General features: G+C 32.0%; 2 protein-coding genes and 1 non-coding gene across 3 annotated transcripts; 1 reads left to right on the top strand and 2 right to left on the bottom strand.

The window, feature by feature from the left end:
• Positions 1-5,801: 5,801 nt before the first annotated feature.
• TRNAL-CAG lies at positions 5,802-5,882 on the top strand. The gene has a single exon. It is a non-coding gene; the product is annotated as a tRNA-Leu (tRNA).
• An 8,452-nt stretch (positions 5,883-14,334) lies between these two features.
• Positions 14,335-15,939, bottom strand: LOC116023550 (ATP-dependent DNA helicase PIF1-like). The gene has a single exon (XM_031264553.1). The coding sequence runs from the start codon at positions 15,937-15,939 to the stop codon at positions 14,335-14,337; it is 1,605 nt and encodes a 534-aa protein (XP_031120413.1).
• A 37-nt stretch (positions 15,940-15,976) lies between these two features.
• LOC116023549 lies at positions 15,977-19,422 on the bottom strand. The gene is made up of 7 exons (XM_031264552.1): positions 19,344-19,422; positions 19,159-19,248; positions 18,946-19,080; positions 18,403-18,844; positions 17,374-18,299; positions 16,101-17,238; positions 15,977-15,995 (listed from the first exon to the last, which is right to left on the bottom strand). Exons 1-7 carry the CDS (start codon positions 19,420-19,422, stop codon positions 15,977-15,979), a joined length of 2,829 nt encoding a protein of 942 aa, XP_031120412.1.
• Between the last annotated feature and the right edge of the window lie 2,353 nt (positions 19,423-21,775).

Genomic DNA, 21,775 nt, shown 5'->3' with positions numbered 1-21,775 from the left:
ACTCTCCTGTCCTCGCAGATGAGAGGCGAACAACGACAACGGCGGATCTGCGACGGTGGCGAGTTCTCTTCCTTCGATTATCTCTCCCCGCCCGGTTGGAGAAGAAAATGATGAAATGGCAGGTAAAATTTTCTTCTTTTTATTATTTTCTTCTCCTTATTATTATTATTATTATTATTATTATGAGAAGAGAGGAAACAAAGAAAGAAAAGAAAAAGGAAAAAAGAAGAATGGAACGCCAGAAGAAAAAGAAAAGAAAAGGAAAATAAAAAGAAAAGGAAATGTGTGTTGATAAAGATGATGGTGATGTTTTGTTTTATTATTATTATTTTTTGTTTTATTATTATTGTTATCTTGCAATAAGAAAATTTTCATAGAAAGCCTCTGGGATGGAAGGCGCCAAGGAAAAGAAACAGGAAGAACCAGAAGAAAAATGCTACTCGTGGAAGTTATGTAGAGCACGCGACCCCAAATTAAAGCATTTTCTATCTCCTTAACTAAGTCTTCGAATTCTGTAAACTTATTAAATTTGTGAAATTCACTTCTACCATGATTCACTGCCTCTTCAAGCTTCCCAACCTGTGCAAGGAAATCAAACACTTTAGATTATTGTAGCAGCTCAACCGTAACTGAGTTATATTCTTAAAAAAAAAAAAAGGAAACAAAGAAAACTATTTAAAATAAATTAATTAATTAATTGTTTTTTTAGAAAAAACATAAACGGTTTCTCCTACACCATTTTTACTTCAACACAATTTGCTTTTTCTTTGTTTGGGTCCATTCCCATGAAGTGCTTTATTGGGATCTAAAGAAAAAAATAGGGTCATTCGGAGTAATCAAGTTTTTTTGCTTACCTATTCTGTTAAGAGTATAATAATATAATACTTCGTAGTAATAATCTAAAACTATAAATATAATTTCTCTAATATTAATAATATAATAATAATAATATTTCAAAACTCTTAATATAACTTCCTACATAAATTTTCCTATTAAATCCCTTTATAACGGTAATTACAAATATAGAATATATCTATACTATCTATACTATATATAAAAACAATATCCTCCTCCAAAATTTTCCACAATTTTAAATCAAATCACAATTAAATCGTAAATCTTTCACAATTTTAAACAATGAAACGGAAATACTTCAATATTAATATTCTACATCATCAATAGTAAAAGTAAATTAAAAATGGAAAGGAAATATTTCAATAATAATAGTCTACATCATCAATAGTAAAGGCATATTTTAAATTTTAAACAATAGTAAAGGTAAATTAAAAATGGAATGAAAATATCAGTGCATCTATTATTCTAATTGACTAATTAACTGAAAATAAAAAATAAAAAGAATAATCGACTAAAAATGAATCTATATTACTAATTGACTGAATATATAAAAGGAAATGAATATTAATAATGGACTACAAATAAAAAATATCCATAATTGACTAAAATATTTCAACAACAATATTCTACATCATCAATAGTAAAGGCATATTTTAAACAATATTAAAGGTAAATTAAAAATGGAACGGAAATATTTCAATATTGTAAAGGCATATTTTAAACAATATTAAAGGTAAATTAAAAATGGAACGGAAATATTTCAATAATAATATTCTACATTATCATCTTTTTTTTTTGAGTTCTACTGACTCTGTTACAATGTAGTATAAACTATCTCTGCCTAATGAAGCACAAACACTCAACAGTTCATCAACGCCTCCACTGAGGCTCGAACCCATTCCCTTCTATATAGGGGTGCAACCAAATGCCACTAGACCACAAGGTCATTGGCATATTTTACCATTATATATTTTTTATTGTTTTATGTAATTTCTCATCTTTCTCTTTATTGCTTAGTAATGGAGTCAAGTTACGTCCCTCAGGACAAGGAAAAGCTCTATAAGGCTCCGGTTGAGTTGTTATTTGGCCAAGGAATATCAACGTGTTGCAATCAACCAACAAACACTGGCATGCTTAATTATTCCATGACTCTAAGGTACATATTGCATTTATACACTTTTTTTACAGCATTGAATTTTAAAAATATTGGACTAATACTATAGTTTAAACACATACTATAATTTAGACTCATACTCATACTATATTGGTTGAATGCTTTATTTCAGAATACTGAATTCATGCTGTATGCTAGAGAATCATACTTCAATATACATCACAAAATTTAATCACATAATGGATTTGCTATCCACAAAATATAATCACAAAATGAATTTGTTACTCATAGAATATAAACTTATATTATTTATTTATTAATATTGGATTAATACTATAGTTTAGACTTATACTATAATTTAGACTCATACTCATAGTATATTAGTTAAATGGCTTATTTTAGAATACTGAATTTTTATTTTATTATGTTGTATGTTGTATATTAGACAATCAACTTCAGTATACATCATAGAATATAACCACATAATGGATTTGTTATCCACAGAATATAATCACATAATGAATTATTACTATTTTTTAGTATATTCATGATAGAAAAAATATAAAATTTATAAAATGTATTTATTAATTAATATTAATATTAATATTTATGGGTGATTCCCTCAGAGAATTTGTATCCGTTTACAAATTTCTAAAGAATTTGTTAAACAATTCAACAAACTCTTGAAGGAAGGGAAAATCTATAATATTCACAATTTTGTTGTGCAAACCTCTCACATGAGATTTAAGTCGTGCGAGCAAAAAGTACATTATGAAAACAAATAATGACACTTTGATTAGCGTTACAAATTAAGATGATTCTGATTTTCCCAAAGACATGTTTAAACTCAAGGATTTTGAGTGTTGAAGGCTCCCGGAGGTGTGGATAGCAACCAAGGTAATTTTTAATTACAATTTCTTTCTACCTCATGCAATAAAATTTTTTTGCCTTGATTTTTTAATAGTTATTTTCGACCAGGGCATAACACCACTGGAAGCTACATATTCGACAAATCTAGAAGTCATCTCCGTTGATGAAACTACTCCTGAGCAACTGTCTTTGAAGAGAATAAACATGGATTGTTCATCGTATTTAAAGAGTTTGAAAAAGCCTAAGATTGAACCCAAGGCATGATAGCCTTGGTTGTTTTGTTTTTGATTTACCACACAATATTTATTTGAGTTTCAGTTCTTCTTAGTTTAGCTGGACTAATTAAATGCTTAATAGATGGATTAATTAAATCATATTTTCTTAAGGGAAACTGTAAAGGAAGGAAAAACTAAAAAATGCACTAATTAACTCATGTGTTTTTTTTTTTTTTACAAAATGACAAAATTGCTATATTTCTAGACAAAAAACATATGTTCCATACAAATGATTTAAGATAACAATTGATTCCTATAACTGAGTTGCTAGAGAACAAGTACATTTGCCCAATTTATAAAAATCATAAATAATGATATATAAAATCTCCAAAGTTATAACACCGCATACGTAGATCTACACATTAGCTATTAATTTGAGCAATTATTTGCTCAAACTCAAGCAATGATAACATCAAAAAATATAGATGATCCAAAACATATCTTCAATTGCACTATATAATATTTGATGATCTAATTTAAATAATTATATATTAATCCAAATATTTTTAATATATTATAACAAATCCATTCCGTGCATCGCACGGGCAAAAATACTAGTTAATAATTAATTGAATTATTCTCTACATCACTGTATATCTATTTGGCCCTATATACCGTTACAAGTTATTTTCGAATTGTTTTGTTGTATATTCTCCGAGCTCAAATGGTCTACTTTAACTTAAATATAAACAATTGCAATAATTTCAACATAGTAATTCGTAAAGCTACAGGACCTTTGATAAATTTTATAATTTAGTAAGAATTAGATCAGAGGTATTATATTTTAGTTAGTTAATAAATTATTAAAACTAAATTAATCAATGTGTGAATAAGAAACAAATGAACTGTCAAGTCCTTGTGGTCTAATAGTACCTGACATGCACTCTTATATGGAAGGGAGAGTGTTCAAGCTTTAGTGGAGGCGAACTATATGGACTAAGTATGAAGTTATGAACAAATACTATATTGTAAAAAAAAAAAAAAGAAAAAAAAAAAAAAAAAAAACAAATGGCACATTTGCGAGCTATTGCACAAAAGTGAGGTTTACTCAATGCACGCACACACAAAAAAAATTATCTGTAGTAATAGATTATTGTGGTAGTGTCACATTTAATCATATTCTTTTAATTGTGTATAATTACATTATTGGCTTTCATTTGCTTGCTAAATTAGTCCTTCGTTTAAATTTTTTTAATAAAAATGTCAAACATATAATTTGATCATTTAAAAGTATGACTAATTGTGACAAACAAATAAAAGTCAGTGATTTAATGTGACAAAATCAGAAGACGGCAATGCCATAATAATCGATAATTAAAGATGAAATTTACTTTGAATATGTACGTTTCAATCAGTTAACTATTTTTTCTCAATGAAAAATTAAATTAATAATTGCACTTCTGTTATGGAATAGTAAAAGCAATTCAATTCATTGTACGTGTGTGTCTATATATATATATATAGAGAGAGAGGGGCAAAAACAGGTAAAATAAGGATAAAGAGAAATAATCGATCTATCTATAAAATGAGTTATAATAAGCACATTCTTGTAATATTGTTGTTAGTCAATATTTTAATTTCATTAACGTCTGCAATGAGTAAAAGCCCGTCTCCATCTCCTGAAGCTAATTCAAAAAAAGATATCGCTGAACAGTGGAGTGAAGACGTAAATATGTGCATGCTTTGGTCAAGTGATACTATGGGGTTCGATGAAGAAGATATAAATTCATTGCCGAATATTCGGTTGGGATGTGAAAAGCATTATAATTGTGTATATTATAAAAAAGACTGTTAGCAAGTAGTGACTAATTAGAACCTAATTCCTTTTTGTGTAAGTTGCTAGCTACCCTTTCTTGCAATAAATTAAAATTTGTTTGTACTTGATAATATGAAAAATGTATCCTAAGTAAAAATTTAGAAACATTTTTTTTTTGTCAAAATAGACATTTTATTCCTTGACCAGGACTTTTCATTGACTATTTTTTTTTAGACTTAAAAATTGAAAAATTTCTAGATTTTCAAGCTACATTGGTTTATGAATCCAAACCCATTAATACATGATCTATCTATAAAGCAACTTAATTGTGTGACAAAGAGTTGAGGACATTCACAATATATATATTAGCTCATACCATCATATAGAGCAAATAATAAGTGTAATTACTGCCAATTGCATACATGCGAGTTTTGTTTGCAATGACTTGTAGCGAAATAATCCTACGAAAAGATTGTTCCTTGAAAAATACAAGCACAAGGAAAAACAAAATGTAAAGGTTTTAGTATGAGTCGAGCGGGATAAAATCTACCTACGATTCTATGTTTGAGCACACGATTCTATATTTGAGCACTCAAACATTCTTCAAAATTAAATCATACATTCACCCTAAGTCAAGCTTAATTAATAGCAATTTACTCCGTAGAAATTAGGTAATTATCTCAATTGTTAAATGTTTGTGTCCATCTAAACAACATCATTGTTTCCATCTACACATTTATGTGTCCGTCTAAAGATAATTAATTTATGTTGAAATGATGAATTAACAAGTCATAACTAAACAGTAATAGAATAACTAGTGATAAATAATTAATCTATCACCAATTATAGAATTAGTTGGAAAGGTTTTCATAATAAAACTCTCAAAGTTCTTATATATATTTATAGATTAATATAAACAATTATGCTCAAAGTCAAGATGGCCGAGTTGGTCTAAGGCGCCAGTTTCAGGTACTGGTCCGAAAGGGCATGGGTTCGAATCCCATTCTTGACATTTTATTCATTACTTTACAGAACAAAAATAGAAAGATGATTGTAGCTGCGTGAACAAAAATAGAAAGATGATTATTGTGGCTTCTGTTTGGTTGTTTTTCAAAGCTGCCTTTGCCCTTTTTTGTGGTGCAACACTCCCATGACATGAATGCATTCATAGCATATTCTTCATCATGGAAAATTTGCTAAATAAGTACTCCCTCCGTCCCATTTTATGTGTCTGATTCGGTTAACGATGCTTGATTGAAGATATTTTTAATTCAATTTTTCATAATATTAAGTTTAATATTAGTATAAAAAAATTCATATATTTAGAAATTACATTAAAAGTACTATTAATAGAAATATAGACAAAAAAAAAGTTAATACCATAATTACCTAAATCATTCCCAATAATGCAAAAGTATAATTGAAATATTGTGTCTTGTTCTAAATAATCAAAAGAAGATTAATTAAACGAAAAAAAAAAACCTTAACCTAAATTTGTTTTTTAAAAAGATGGAAGAAAATTATTTTCAAGTTTCCTTATTTGTAATCTTTGATACTCAACTTTGAATGATATGTATTTAGTCGGGCTAATTATTTAATCAAAGTTCTATTTTAAATGTTATATTGTATTTTTTAATACACTATAACGTATTCGTAGTATATTTACACTCTCCATCCCCTTCTGTGTTCACAATTTTAGAAGTCTATGTTCACAATTTTAGAACCCTATATTCACAATTACAGAACTCTATATTCACAATTTTGTTATATAGATTCAAAAATTGTGTTATACTGTTGAATATAGAGTTATGAAATTTCAAAAAACCTTATAGTGGAAAAGCTTTAAAGCAATTGAGATTCATGTAGCAAAAGAGATTATAAGTAACAAAATAGCAGAGCTCTAAAATAGAACACTTTGCTTTCTCAAAAGAGCCAATAATGAATGTCTTAAACTAATGCTTTTTCCTTGTACATTTTGGTACTTTTTGTTTGTTACTCATTATATTATGGAGTTATTTTGGTCACTTATGGAATTATTGCGTGTGTTAGGTGATTTGACAAAGAGATAATGTTTTGAAGCATTTTATGAAGTATTTGATCAAGTTTTTGGTGTCACCTTAACACGAGAACACTATTGGATGACCCAAGCAATGATGTTTAGAGTTTTGGACGTTTTGGGATGGACCATAGCATGACCTACAGCCGACGAGAGCACCGAAGTGACCACCAGAGCAATCGAAGGCCTACCCGGGTAGCCACGACGTGCCCACGCCTGAGGCAACCAGGCATAATACATTGCCTGGTGGCAACGACCGTGGCCACGCTCGTGGTAACCAGGCAGATTACACTACCTGGTGGCCACTAGGCAGTATGCCCCTCATTTTTGGCCACGGGTGCAGCCACACTCATTGGTCAGCCTCTGCATTTTTTGATAGTGCGTTTTTACCCCTTTAAAAAGGGGATTTCTTCCACCCAAAAACATATCTTTTATTTCCTTTTCACTTCCTAGCTAGGGTTAGCTTAGAATAGGGTAGATTACTAGTTTTTCTTCACTTCCAAGCTCAAGAACATAGTAAATGTTGGATTCAAAAGCTTAATAAAGAAGTTTTTCTTACTCATCTCTTTCTTTTGATTTCTATTTATGCTTTCTATTAATCCTTTGATATTGTGTATCTATTTTCATATTATGAGTAGCTAAGTGTTTTGGTACTAAGATTTAGTTTGATTTCTTGCTATTGATGCCTATTGATTTGTATTGCATAAAGGAGATTATTTGGGTGTTCTAGGGTTGTTGTGTGAAATGGGTTTGATATGAAAATTGTGTATGAATGTTGGATCCCAATTATATGCTTTATTTGGTGTGTGTTTTTTGCTACGAGAGTAGAGCATGTACACTAGTCACACATTCACACACTTGATGCTCAATACGAGAGTATTTCGGGTATTAAGGAGAATTTATGCCTAGTGTTCTTGAATGGTCAACCTTGGGTTGAATTGCCATAAGAGTGGAATTCCATGTGAGATTGCAAGTCCAAATAGCTACGAGAGTGGTATTTGGACACTTTTGTGCATCTCACTTACCAATGTCTAGTGTTAATCCCCTAACCCCTAGTAGAATAATTGGCATCTTAGCTTGAATCAACCAAGTCCCGGTTCTTTGTTTTATTTGTTATTTGTTAAATCATATCAACCAAACTCATTAACGATAGGCCTACCTTCTAAAAGAGTAGTTTTAGTTTGTGCTTAACTCCACTTAACATCAATTCCTAACATTACAAGAACCATCTCCAGTGAAACGATATCTAAAATCTATATTGTTGTTGGTTTTATCAACCACAGAATGGTCGAACGGCAGACCAACACCACCGTAAGATAGATAGTAAAATCGGAAATTAGCTAAGTATTGTTTGTGATTTCAATGGGACGGCGTTTCGGCCTCCCTTTGTATTATGAAGAATTGCTTAACCTTTTTTAAGGTGATACACTCCTATTTATACATGCTAGGAGGGGTTGATTCCCCTTTTGGTAACCCTAAATTACCATACATGTTTGGAATTTTCTTTCCATATCTTGTGAAAGGGAATCGCGTCTGATCTTCTTTGCTTTTGGGAAACTTCCTAACTTGCCTTCCTTTCACCGCCTTACCGCCTGGCTTTTCTCGCCCAGCTATGGTTCTAGGGTCGGCCTGGCCGACTCTCCCACTTCGACTTCCTTAGCCTCGTATTCTTCTTCATGCTACTCTTTCCCTTCGCTCTTCCATGGCGTGACCCGCCCTCGATATAGGCTCAGGCTTAACCTCTTAACTCAGCCTCGTCCGCCTGAGGCTTGCTGTGTTTCTTGAGGTTCTACTCAATTGCAACGAAACATTTTGATTTACTCGGCCAGCCGGTCGGCTGTTTCCCTATCCTTCTATTTCATTCACCCATGAGTCCCAATATTCCTTCAACTTCTTCCTTTTCTAGCGGTTGCCCTTTCCCTTCCAGTCTCTCCTCCTCGTGTTAATCTTTCCTATTCACTCTTCCTCAAGGGTCAATCGGTCACCACTTGGTTGACCCACTACGCGCCGCCTCCCGACAGCTAATCAACTCCTCGGTCCGATCCCTTCTCCATGTGCCTTCTGACTTTGCCCTCCTTCCTTTCCGAGCACTAAGCTTCGAGCCTTGGGACTATACCCATCAACTGTGATTTGATACTTGATAAATGTGTGAAAACGGTACTTATCCATTTCCAATTTATTATATTTAATATTTTGATTTCATGTTGGATCATCTCATATAAAACAAACACTCTCATCACACAATCTTATTGGGTGAAAAACATAGAAAAAAAAAAGGTGAGATACATTAGTACATTACCATCTAAAATTAATAAATAATCAATGTCCTTGAGGATATGATAGAACTATTTCATAAAATAAAAGTACGCACAAGGCAAAGTATGATTTCACTTTTTGGTGTCAGTATAGAGGAAAATATTATGTGTACTTTTATTTTATACTCTTAAATTTTGTTCTTACACATAAAATCTTGATGTAAACACTTTTATTGGGATCCACATGAAAAATAAAATTTATCAGAACTCATCACATCAGAAAATAAAATTTGAAAATACATGTTATAGAACTCCCATATAAATGTCGATTCAGACTTTATTTAGGCAGTGAAGGGTTGTTAAATGATTGTGACACCTCACCATCTAACAGCACAATAACTAACACAAGCTGGTCAAGACATGATCATTGTTTTCTCAAAAAAAAAAAAAAAAAAAGACATGATAATTGCCGTCTTAATAATATTGCATCATAGGGGAGTGTTTGACAACTGTAATTAACATAATTAGCGTAATATGCAAACCACGTCATGACAATTACATGCTATGTTAAATAAGTACCCGCAGTTACATATAAAAACTTGAATAGTACATTTAATTTTAGCTCATGAAATGAAAATAAAGAGAATAAGATTATAAACTATTCTTCAATTATTTGTTTATTTGTTTTCAATAAAATCAAAATACATAGTAAAAGCAAACTCTACTAAAGTACGTCAAGCATTTTTCATTCATAATGTACAACTCTTGTTTTTATGTGACGAGAAAAAATCGCAGCTACGGCATAATATTCATGTGTAATACTGTAGTTCAAAAATCATATCAGAGAAATAAAGTAAACTAGAAAGAGTATGTGCAATAACTCGACAAGCTCAACCAAGAGAATGCTGATAAGAATTAAATTCGTAATTTTTAGGTTCAATCTTCACTCAATCAGTCATTCATTATGAAGAAATTAAAGAAATAAAAAATAAAAAGAAAACTCTTGAATTGTTGACTATATAAATTATTGTGAAGGTAGGGCAAAAAGATGGGCTATGTCCCTATACACATACACATGCCAAGAACCCAATAAAACAACTCCCATGTGATATTCACGAAAAATAGATGTAATGTAAAAAAGAGTAATAAGTCCAAACAGTTGCATCTGAAAGTGTAAAATGGAAGTCACTGCTCACATTTTCCAAGTGACATTTGATTATATGATTGAAATTTCCATGCCTCAATTTGGGAGTTTTGGCACAAATTCAATGCACTATTTGGGTCCTATCTTCCAAAGAAAGTTCTATTCAATGTTTTCCAAACCTCTCCCTTCCACAAAAGAAGCAAGACTGTCCCCTCTGCCCTTAAATTTAACAAACATTAAGTTTGGATTTTGTGCATGCATATTCATGTGTTTATTAATTTTTTTTTTCTAAATACTGATTAATCATTTATAGAGATACAAATATTGAGGCAAACAATAAAGTGGCTCTTATATATATGCACCATATTAAAAAAAAATCTAAATCAGACATTCTCTCAAATAAAAATCAAATTTATGAGTGGAACACAAATTGGATCTAAATTAGTCTCATATTTTTTTTATGAATTAGTCTCATATAGTATTAAAAGATTACTAAACATCATGTATGCACAAAAAAATTGATAATATCTTAGAACATTTTTATTTTTTTACTGTTGATAACTTACAATTAAGAAGTTGTACTCTTGGCCTTGATAATTTTGATGAATGTGAGATATAACTTCATTCTTGTGTAAGATATTGAATAGTATTGTAAAAGCTTCTTAATTTATATATTCACACACACACACACATATATACATACATACATGTGGGCGACAATGGCGAAGAATATGGATGGATGGATGGGCGGTGACGGTGGGAGCTCGGCGTGGCGGTCGATGGTGGCGCTGGGCGTGGCAACGGTACGAAGGATAGCAGTGAGGGCGGCGGTGGCTGGCTAACAGGGTTAGGGAGAAGAAGAATCAAGACTTGGTTGGCTCTAGAAAGTGACTTCCTCAAAAAAAAAAAAAAAAAAAAAAAAGAAATTGTTTTCCAAAAAAACAATACTATTTTTCCTTTGACTTTAGTTTTCCTTCCTTTGCCAAACATAGAAAGCCCGAAAAATAATTTATAGAAATCATTTTTTTGAATTTCCAAACACAACCTAAATGATAATTTAAGATAAGAAAGAAAGAAAAAATGTAAGCTTGCATTAAAAAAAAAAACATATTTATTAGTTAAGTATGTAACTAAGACTGACATTGCACAGCCTGCGAGATGTGTTTCGGCCGTTTGTGGGCAGCGCTTAGCATGGAATTTAACAGTTGGCATCAAATCCGTTTGCTGATTCCTTTGCTTTAATTATTATTATTATTAATCATAATAATTAATAATAAATAAAGAAATGAACCTACGTAACGACACCCCATTCACGCTTAAACTAATCAAATGGTTTTAGTCAAAGGTAAAAAGTACTAAAATCCAAAGTTTATGTCCTCCAATTACTTTTTATACTTTCTCCTATACCACTGATTTCCAGAAATCAACTTTAGGGTATTGATAAACAAAATAAACATATTTATGAAAAATGAAAATATTATTTAATTATATTAATTTTTTATTTAATAATATAATGTGTCATGTAATATACATTATTACATTTACTTTTATCTTCACCGGCTACTAAAATCTGCGCCTACTTTACTCATAAGCATCCTATGATCTAACCTACCTTGATCACCTTGATGTAATGGGACAAGATTGGTCCAAACATAGAGATCACACATATTTTGCTAGTATAAAATATACTCCTCGGTTTCATTTTACATGTCATTTCAACTTTTCTATTGCTTATTTTTATCTTCTTTTTTTGTGTTTAATAGTACTTTTAATGTAATTTCTAAATATATATATTTTATATACTAAAACTAAACCTAATATTATAAAAAAATTAAATTAAAAATAACTTCAGTTAAGTCTAGTAACTAAACCAGACAAACAAAATATGACAAAAGGAGTATTGTAAATCTATAAAACAAATAATTGAATTTTTTAATTTGAACCAATAAGTTATAATCTAAGTTAGTTTACTTGACTTCCTTGTGACCTTTTGCAGGTCAGGATCGCAAAACATAATTTAATCAATATACACTCTTAAGAAATGGTTGCATATTTTTTTTTTACCAATATAAAACTTTAAAAACTTCTAATTTCAATTCACCTTATACATATAGCAACAAAGAAATTCATGTGCTGCCAACATCTTTCTCATCATCCCCTTCACTTCTCAATTACTACATAATTAAATTAAATTACCTAAGAAAAAAAAAAACAAACCAAAAATTCTTTTCCCAAAAAAAAAAAAAAAAAGTCTACCAGAAACAAGAATCAGCAAAACTAGTGTTGTGTTTGTGAAGGCGGAGAAAAACCCTGTTTCTCCTCCAAGAAAAGAGGCCATGTTTGAGCTTCAACCAAACAATCCTCCTGAGCTTTCTGGCCGATCTGAGCCGGATCCAAATGACCCTTTTGACCCTGAAAAAAGACCCTTTTATCCTCTCCGCCACGCTCCTCTTCCTGCTGAACTGGTAGCTCCTCAAGAACAGCTGCCTCTTCTCTGTCTCTGTGTCTCTGAACATCTGCACTGATACTTGCTGCCTCAAATCCATGGCTGCGCCTATACATACATCTTTTACTTGTATGTATATATATATGTAGATAGAAAAGGAGAGAGAGAGAGAAGTGAAGTTGAAGTGGAGAGTGGGGATGAATATGGAAGTTTATATAATGGGAGTTGAACCGTTATGGGGAGTGGGGGAGTGGGGGGTGGGATTAATTGTGTTAATAAAACACACCGTACAACTGCGAAAATAAAATAAAGTAATAAAATCTGTTACTCTATATATTTGAAGATGTGGCTTTTGGTAAATGAAATATATATGGCATTCTATTTCTTTCTTGGCTTCCCATTTACAAAGTTAGTTGTCCTAACTAAAATTTATAAGAAAATAAATAATGTGTAATTTAAAGAAAAAATTGTCCTTCAAAAAATAGTTTGGTTGGGACTTGGGACCTACCGAAATTGGAATAAAGGGTAAATATGGAAAAAAAAAAAAGTTACTGATGTTGAAATTAGAAAAGTGACTACTCCGTATTATTTTAGAACATACTAAAAATGAGGGTAATTAAAATAAATAAGGTGAGAGGAGGGAGTATTTTCTATTTTTCTCTCCTTTTAGATGGCAAGGGGAACCCTACAACCCTTTTCGGTGTAGGTAAACACTGCCTTATAGTACCTTGTGACGCTAGCCAGCAAAGGACTACAAGGAAGTAAATTAGTTTATGTAACTTATAGTTCTTCGGCTCAAACTAATGGGGCAAAGGTTTGAATTTGTGACCTTGTGGTTACAAATATGGATTTCTTGACATCTTGCGCTACATGGGGTTACCCCTGCTATTTTTCTCTCTTAATTTTACTTCCTAATGCTCACTTTTTAACATGGTAATAAAACTCTCTTCATTTGTTCGTTACGTGAAGTCATTAATTATTATTATTATTATTATTATTATTATTATTATTATGAATAACTAAAAAGCTAAAAAAATTAATAAATAAAACATGATTGCCATGCATGGTAGCCTAAAGCTTTGGGTGGCAACGTTTTCAACCCTACTCAGGGACGAGGATGACTTTGATCATCCTAAACTTCATGTGTGAACCAGAGGGTGTCATCGCGGACGACAAGGAGCAATCCACACACGAGGAAGGGCAAGAGATTTAAACATTTTCAAATTTTTTTTTCAGAGAATTTTCTCATTTTTTTCATTTAGCTTTGGTATTGAATATTATGTAATTATTTTTGTATTATAAGATATAGCATGGCTCTTTTTTAGAATAACTAGTATTTCACCCGTGCGATGCACGGAATGGAAAGTATAAACATCAATGTTATAATTAAATTAATTTTCGATATGTATATGTATTAAATGTTATATTAAGCATGATAAAACATATAATGATATTAATATTATTATATTGTGACTAATTTGATTAGGAGAAATACAGTATTCGAATAATTATTTTAAAATAATAATTGTTGTTTATTATTAAGTTTGTACATAAACAATTATATTACAAATTATTGAAAACTTCTTTGTAAACAACATTAGTTGTTTGATTAGAACAACTTCCTAACTCAGTACAAAGTAAAATCTTTAGACCAGTTGGATTACTAACTCTTGAAGCGGCAACATACAATTGACCATGAACAAACACCGGCTTCTTTAATAGCAAACCCACATGAGATAGAGTTTGCCCTTGACTCTTGTTAATAGTCATTGCATATGAAAGCATCAAAGGGAATTGTCTTCTATTAAACTTAAATGGCAATCTCGGATCTGAAGGCGTCAGACTCAACCTAGGAACCAAAACCCTTGTATCAGAGTGACTGCCTGACATTATTTTAGCTTCAATAACATGTTCTGAAAGTCTGGTTACAATCAATCTAGTACCATTACACAATCCTAGAGAGTGATCAATGTTTCTTAACAACATTACTGGTGAACCAACCTTCAATGTCAAAGAATGGTTTGGAATACCTGATGCCTTAAGGCCATTTAGGAACTCAGGTGTGTGAACATCTGCCAAAACTCCACTGCCAGTATCTGTCCTGCAAACCGAATCACAGCTTAGATATGTTCGACTCTCAGCTTCGTGCAGGTTACTCATGTAATCGTTTACTGCATTCACAACATCCAATGTTGGTGCAAGGATGGCCCTACTCTCAAGAAAACTGTTATCACATGAACCATTCTGAAACATAGGAAATGTATTTTCCACAATCGTTGCAATTGGGTCTCCATTTGTTGGCAAAAGCATATCATCTGGAATCACAACCTCTGGACAATCTTCGTTCGTTGGTCCAGCTGTACCATCACCAATAGAAGCAATCCAGTATGCGAAATGTGCTACTTGTCGTTTTTCAACTGCATCTTCCATATTCTCCAATCGTAGATTTTTTGTCAACCTTAGGACAATACAACTTGACCATAGGTATGATGAATTAATTGTGGAAGACACAATATCTTGCCTCGATCCCTTTGGGATAACTGGTAAAATCTGTCTGAAATCACCACCCAACACTACCGTCTTACCGCCAAAAGTAGACATCTCACTCGATGGATTAGAGAAACGAAGCAGGTCCCGCATAGTTCTATCTAAGGCCTCGAAGCAGTGTTTGTGCATCATGGGAGCTTCATCCCAAATGATTAACTTTGTCTTTGAAATCAACTCAGCAAGATCTGTACCTGGTTTAATGTTACACGTGGAGTCCTCATTAATGTTAATTGGTATAGCAAACCTTGAGTGTGCCGTCCTACCACCTGGCAACAGAAGGGAAGCAATTCCACTTGAAGCTACATTGATAACAATTTCACCCTGAGATCGCAATGTGGCAGATAGGGTCTTCCATAAAAATGTCTTCCCTGTTCCTCCATACCCATAAACAAAAAACAATCCACCATTGCTTGATGACACATCTCCCATTATTGTATCATAAACCCCACGTTGCTCTTCAGTTAGTTGCCTAACCAACCGATCACTTTCAGTTGCCAACAGCGCACGATCATATGATAGCTCTTCAAACAACAAACGATTTCCACTTAGTCTTGCAGGAGAAGCTACTGGTGTGGGCATTGGTGGAAAGTCTTTTAATGATTTGTTGTAGACTTCCAACATTCTATCTAACTCTATTAGAGTTAAATTCTCTTTCTCATCACTTGTTAAAACCAAATCTGTAATGATATAGAAAGCAATAATAAATTTACACTATTCCTTAGAAAAAAATGGAGTAAAATCGATTAGAAGTTAGTGAAAACGTACCTGGATTTGATAATAACATGCGCTGATTGTATTGCACATCTTCGGCCAAGAAAACCAAAACCTCCTTCCAAACAATTTCAGGCCTATTAAATGAATTTGATGTCAATAATGTCACAAAAAGTTTTCTCATAGAATGAGCAGTTGACCAATGACTTGCTTCTTTAATGGCATCAATATACTCCTTATCATCATCCAATAGACCACGCGCATAACATGCATCTCTAAACGAAGTATATTGTATACCATTATACTGCTTTATTTCCTCAAAACTTCTAGGCCCACGAACTATGTTTAGAAGACATCTCAAGTAGTACAACTCTCCAGTACCCGGTGGTACATAGAAAATACGACCTATAGCAAAACCTTTCTTTCTTGGATTCCATTGTCGAAGGTCTTTTTTCCAAACAAATTTAGTTGGCATCTCAATATAAGTCAACAACTTAGCCTCAGGGAACCTTTCATTCGCTTGAAACCAACCATTAAACATACTTTGAGCAATTGTCTCCCTCATAAGTACGTTGTCCACAGGGTCATCATCTTCAAAGATTACTGTTTGGCAATCTGGTAGGTGAAAACTCAACCTCTCAACAGCGGGAGTCCTGAATTGCACTTCAAAGCTAAAGAGACGCCATGTAGCCTCACATGCTGATATGTACCTACAATCGTAGTACATGTTAATCTCATCAATTATTTCATTACCCTTAGCGTCAGATGTACTTTTATAGAACTCAGCAGTCACCCTGTCATTCCCTTTATTCACATATTTGAATAAGTATTTTATTGACCTTGACTGATTACACCATTCCATGTTCATATGAGCCCTATATCTTAGGAGCAAGTACCTATTGTGTGGTACAACGAATCTATTGTCTAATTGAATACCACTTTTCATAACAAAACGACCATCATCTCTACGCCTATATATTGGGTACCCATCTTCATCAAAAGTAGAGTAGTCGACAAACTTTTTTGGGAAATGCTTCGAACACTTTCCATTCAACATACATGGAGATTGCTTTCTTGCATGTCCGCAAGGGCCATGGACCATAAATTCTTCCACAAAGTTGTAGTATTCTGGATCAACTTCTTTTCTTGGTATCTCTGCTGCTATCATTTTGTCAATAAAAGTAGACACCGCATTCCGATCATTGTTTGCTAAAAATAGTAGAATGTGAGCATGTGGTAGGCCACGCTTTTGGAACTCAATGGTGTAAATTACTACAAAGGAAAAAAAATTATTTACAAAATTGTAATATGAGATAAATTATTTAATATTTGTCACAAAGTTACCTGCTCTAACTGGACCAAACAATTCTCCAGATCTTAGTTCCTTTATTAAATCATCCAACTTCATCTTAAAAATTCGGCACACAATGTCTGGTCTATCTTCAGCTTTCAAATCCAAATTAGCTAAGTAACGCTGAATTTCTGGCCACTTAGGATTGCAAGTAAACGTGATGAATAGATTTGGATAACCTATCCAACGACATATAGCCATAGCATCCTGGTAGTTTTGCACCATATACCTAGCACCGCCAGTGAAGCTAGATGGTAGAATAATACGTTTCCCTTGGGTGCTTGGATCAATCTCACCACGAGTTAGTGCATCTGACAACCCTTTGTAAGCTTCACACCGCAAAGACTTTTGATTGTTCCTTATGTATATAAGCCTACCAGTTTCTACCATGGTGTAAGCATCTACCAAGAATTGTTGAAACAACCTTCTCGAGAATAACAATGTAGAGAGATCTCCATGACGTGCATGCATGTGAAAAGAGAAGAATTCCCTGGCTGTAATGCGAATCCTACTATTGGATTTGTTGTTGGAGTCTTTAGATCGTTCAATATCCTCTCTATATCCATCTTCTCCATATGGAAATAAGATAGGGTATTGCAACGGTAAGTAGGATGGATGCAATTCACTAATCCTTTTCAAGAGACCCGATCTAGATTCTACCAATATGTCACGTTGACCCATTGTTGGATCCAAATCTCCGACAATGAGTGCTGCCACCTCAGAAACGGTTGGGAGGTTATATGTTCGTGCATCTTTATTACGTTTTCCAATTAGTCTCATCTTGATCTCTACCCGTGGATTTGCTTGAATATGTGACTTTGCATTGCGAAATGATTTTACTAACACATTGTTTCCATCCAAAACTTTTTTAATATCAGACACAACTTCAACATGAATGCTATCTTTGTCATTGTTCTTCCTAAAATAAAAAAAAAATAAAAACAATTATTACATTTGTAATAAATAAATTGACTAATATAAAATTTAAAACCAAGTTAAATAATTAAAATAAAAATACATACCTTACAGAAGAAATACGGTTATTAATCTCATTATCTGTGTCATGTATGTACAATTGTGCAAATTTTGCTTGTTTACCCTCGGTGGGTAGCAGGCTACCAATTGAGTGGAAATTTTGTCCGTTGATTCGAAAAATTGGTGGTGCACCACCGCAATTAATTGAGTTGTCAATCTTACCACCCATTGACGTGAAACTAAACATACTATTGTATGACCTAATGTTTTTTAGGAAACATGTCCTCTTCTCTCCGTGCTCAAAGAACAACTCATACAACTCTTTTGGAGGGGTTGACATACTCGGAAGGTTAATTTTCCCATGTGTGCAACATACACCATATTTTGGGTACGATTTCACTCTAGACTGACTAAGTCGCTCATTGTACCAAAATGTTGCACCACAGTGTTCACAAGTATATGAAGCATCACCACAATCATCATATGGCACTGCAACACATTTCAAAAATAATCAGTATTACTTTAAGTTACACTTAAACACAAATATAATGCTATATATAAAATACAAAATTATAACTTAAGTTATTTACCAGAATGAACATTATTTTCTATCACTTCATCGAAATCTTGACTTAAATCTCGGGGAATTACAACTTCTTGATTGGAATCTTGATTATTAGTTGCCCTCGGAATGTACATGCCGCATGATTTTGTATTGCCAGTACCTTTATAAGATACTCATAATATTAGTTTTAAATATTTATATAATAAAATTTTAATAAATTAAGAAGTGAAATACATACATATAGGTCCGTTCAATGTATTATCTACTATTGATACACCCGTTAACGCCAATGAACCTTTGATCTTCTTACTTCGCATGTTCCCGTTAACTGTTGTTTGATAATAACAATTATAAAGTTCATAAGAATTAAAATAAGAATTGTGTACGGAAAAGCTGTTATTATAATATAATTTGTATACTTACCATTAGTAATATCAGTAAAGGGTAGAGATTTGTTTGAACCCCTTGTAACATGAACAGAACTTGTTGGAGTATCAGCCATTGTTCCAATACATGAATCATTTGCATCTCCTGTTAATTGTTAAATTGAATTTTAAATCAAGTTGAAGTAGTATGTATACGTATTTCTCGATAATATAACTGAACTTGCCTAACTTATCAAAATACTGCTTACTTGTTAGTTGTTTGAATTTAGTGTTGCATGGAGGCCCTTTAGAAGTACGATTCACATATCTATGTTGCATTATATAATCTTTCGCCGTGTTTCGAATAGTCGTATTAACAACATTTTCATCTAATGTAATCAATATATCGTTAGATTTTGTATAGAATTTTGTGCTAAGACATAACTCAAAATAAATTAAAACTAACCGTTGGTTAAGACAGATAAAGGAGTGACCAAAGATTTTTGAAATACACCATATATGAGTAAAGGACTTTCTAAATCATTCTTCGGTGAACCTGAAAAATTGTCTACAAAATATAAACAAAAAAAAGAAATTATTAAAAACATATTTCATGAGGTGTTTTATATTGTAGGTTTAATATATGCAAGTAAAGCTATATTTTTTTAAACCGTAATATTAAAATAATTTATTTTCTCATTTACTACATAACAATTTTCGGTACAATTAAGGAAATATTAAAATAATTTATTTTCTCATTTAGTACATAACAACCTATATAGGAAAATTGGAAAACAAATTGGTATTTTAAAAAAGGAAATATTAAAAAGGAATTTTATATCTTATTTACTAAATAACAATTAAAAACACAATTAAGTATGTAATTTAATTTTCGAACAAAAAAAAAAAAGACAAACACATTAACTGGAATTAGTTGTCAAAAAAATGAATATTAAATGTATATATACTCACGTTAAAATTAATAATAATAATAATAATAATACTAATAATAATAATAATAATAATAATAATAATTTAATATATATATATTGAAATGTCTGAACGTGAGATGAGCTATCATCTACAGCAGTACAGCACCACTGCGAGTGAGATGAGCTATCATCTACAGCAGTACAGCACCACTGCGAGCCGATGTCTTTGCTCCTCCCTCTCCTTCTCCGACCACATTTTTGTCCGAGAAATTGAAACAGAACGATTGTCGACCAATCGGAGTTACAATCCTTCTATTTTTTTGAATGAAAATCGTTGTTGATGTATGATGAAGTGCGAAATTTGGGGGTTTTTGTCGATTTGTTCAGAAATCGAACTCCACTTTCGTACTTAGGGTTTCTTCGGATTAATGAATATTCTTCAATTTGCGGTCTAAGAAGCAAGATCGAATATCGAATTGCATAGATACAGCGAGCTAAGTTTTCATTCCGTATTTCCAATTTCTATTTTGAATCTTTAATGTTTTCGTGTTTTATATGGGGTTTAAAGTAGTTCCTTTATATGGGGTTTGAAATACACCATATATGAGTAAAGGACTTTCTAAATCATTCTTCGGTGAACCTGAAAAATTGTCTACAAAATATAAACAAAAAAAGAAATTATTAAAAACATATTTCATGAGGTGTTTTATATTGTAGGTTTAATATATGCAAGTAAAGCTATATTTTTTTAAACCGTAATATTAAAATAATTTATTTTCTCATTTACTACATAACAATTTTCGGTACAATTAAGGAAATATTAAAATAATTTATTTTCTCATTTAGTACATAACAACCTATATGGAGAATTGGAAAACAAATTGGTATTTTAAAAAGGAAATATTAAAAAGGAATTTTATATCTTATTTACTAAATAACAATTAAAAACACAATTAAGTATGTAATTTAATTTTCGAACAAAAAAAAAAGACAAACACATTAACTGGAATTAGTTGTCAAAAAAATGAATATTAAATGTATATATACTCACGTTAAAATTAATAATAATAATAATAATAACTAATAATAATAATATAATAATAATTTAATATATATATATGAAATGTCTGAACGTGAGATGAGCTATCATCTACAGCAGTACAGCACCACTGCGAGCCGATGTCTTTGCTCCTCCCTCTCCTTCTCCGACCACATTTTTGTCCGAGAAATTGAAACAGAACGATTGTCGACCAATCGGAGTTACAATCCTTATATTTTTTTGAATGAAAATCGTTGTTGATGTATGATGAAGTGCGAAATTTGGGGTTTTTGTCGATTTGTTCAGAAATCGAACTCCACTTTCGTACTTAGGGTTTCTTCGGATTAATGAATATTCTTCAATTTGCGGTCTAAGAAGCAGATCGAATATCGAATGCATAGATACAGCGAGCTAAGTTTTCATTCCGTATTTCCAATTTCTATTTTGAATCTTTAATGTTTTCGTGTTTTATATGGGGTTAAAGTAGTTCCTTTTGATTGTTAGTTTTCCTTTTAGTTG

The sequence above is a fragment of the Ipomoea triloba genome, chromosome 6, assembly GCF_003576645.1.
Source record: "Ipomoea triloba cultivar NCNSP0323 chromosome 6, ASM357664v1".
NCBI lineage: Eukaryota > Viridiplantae > Streptophyta > Magnoliopsida > Solanales > Convolvulaceae > Ipomoea > Ipomoea triloba.
This window is presented reverse-complemented; position numbering and strand designations above follow the sequence as displayed.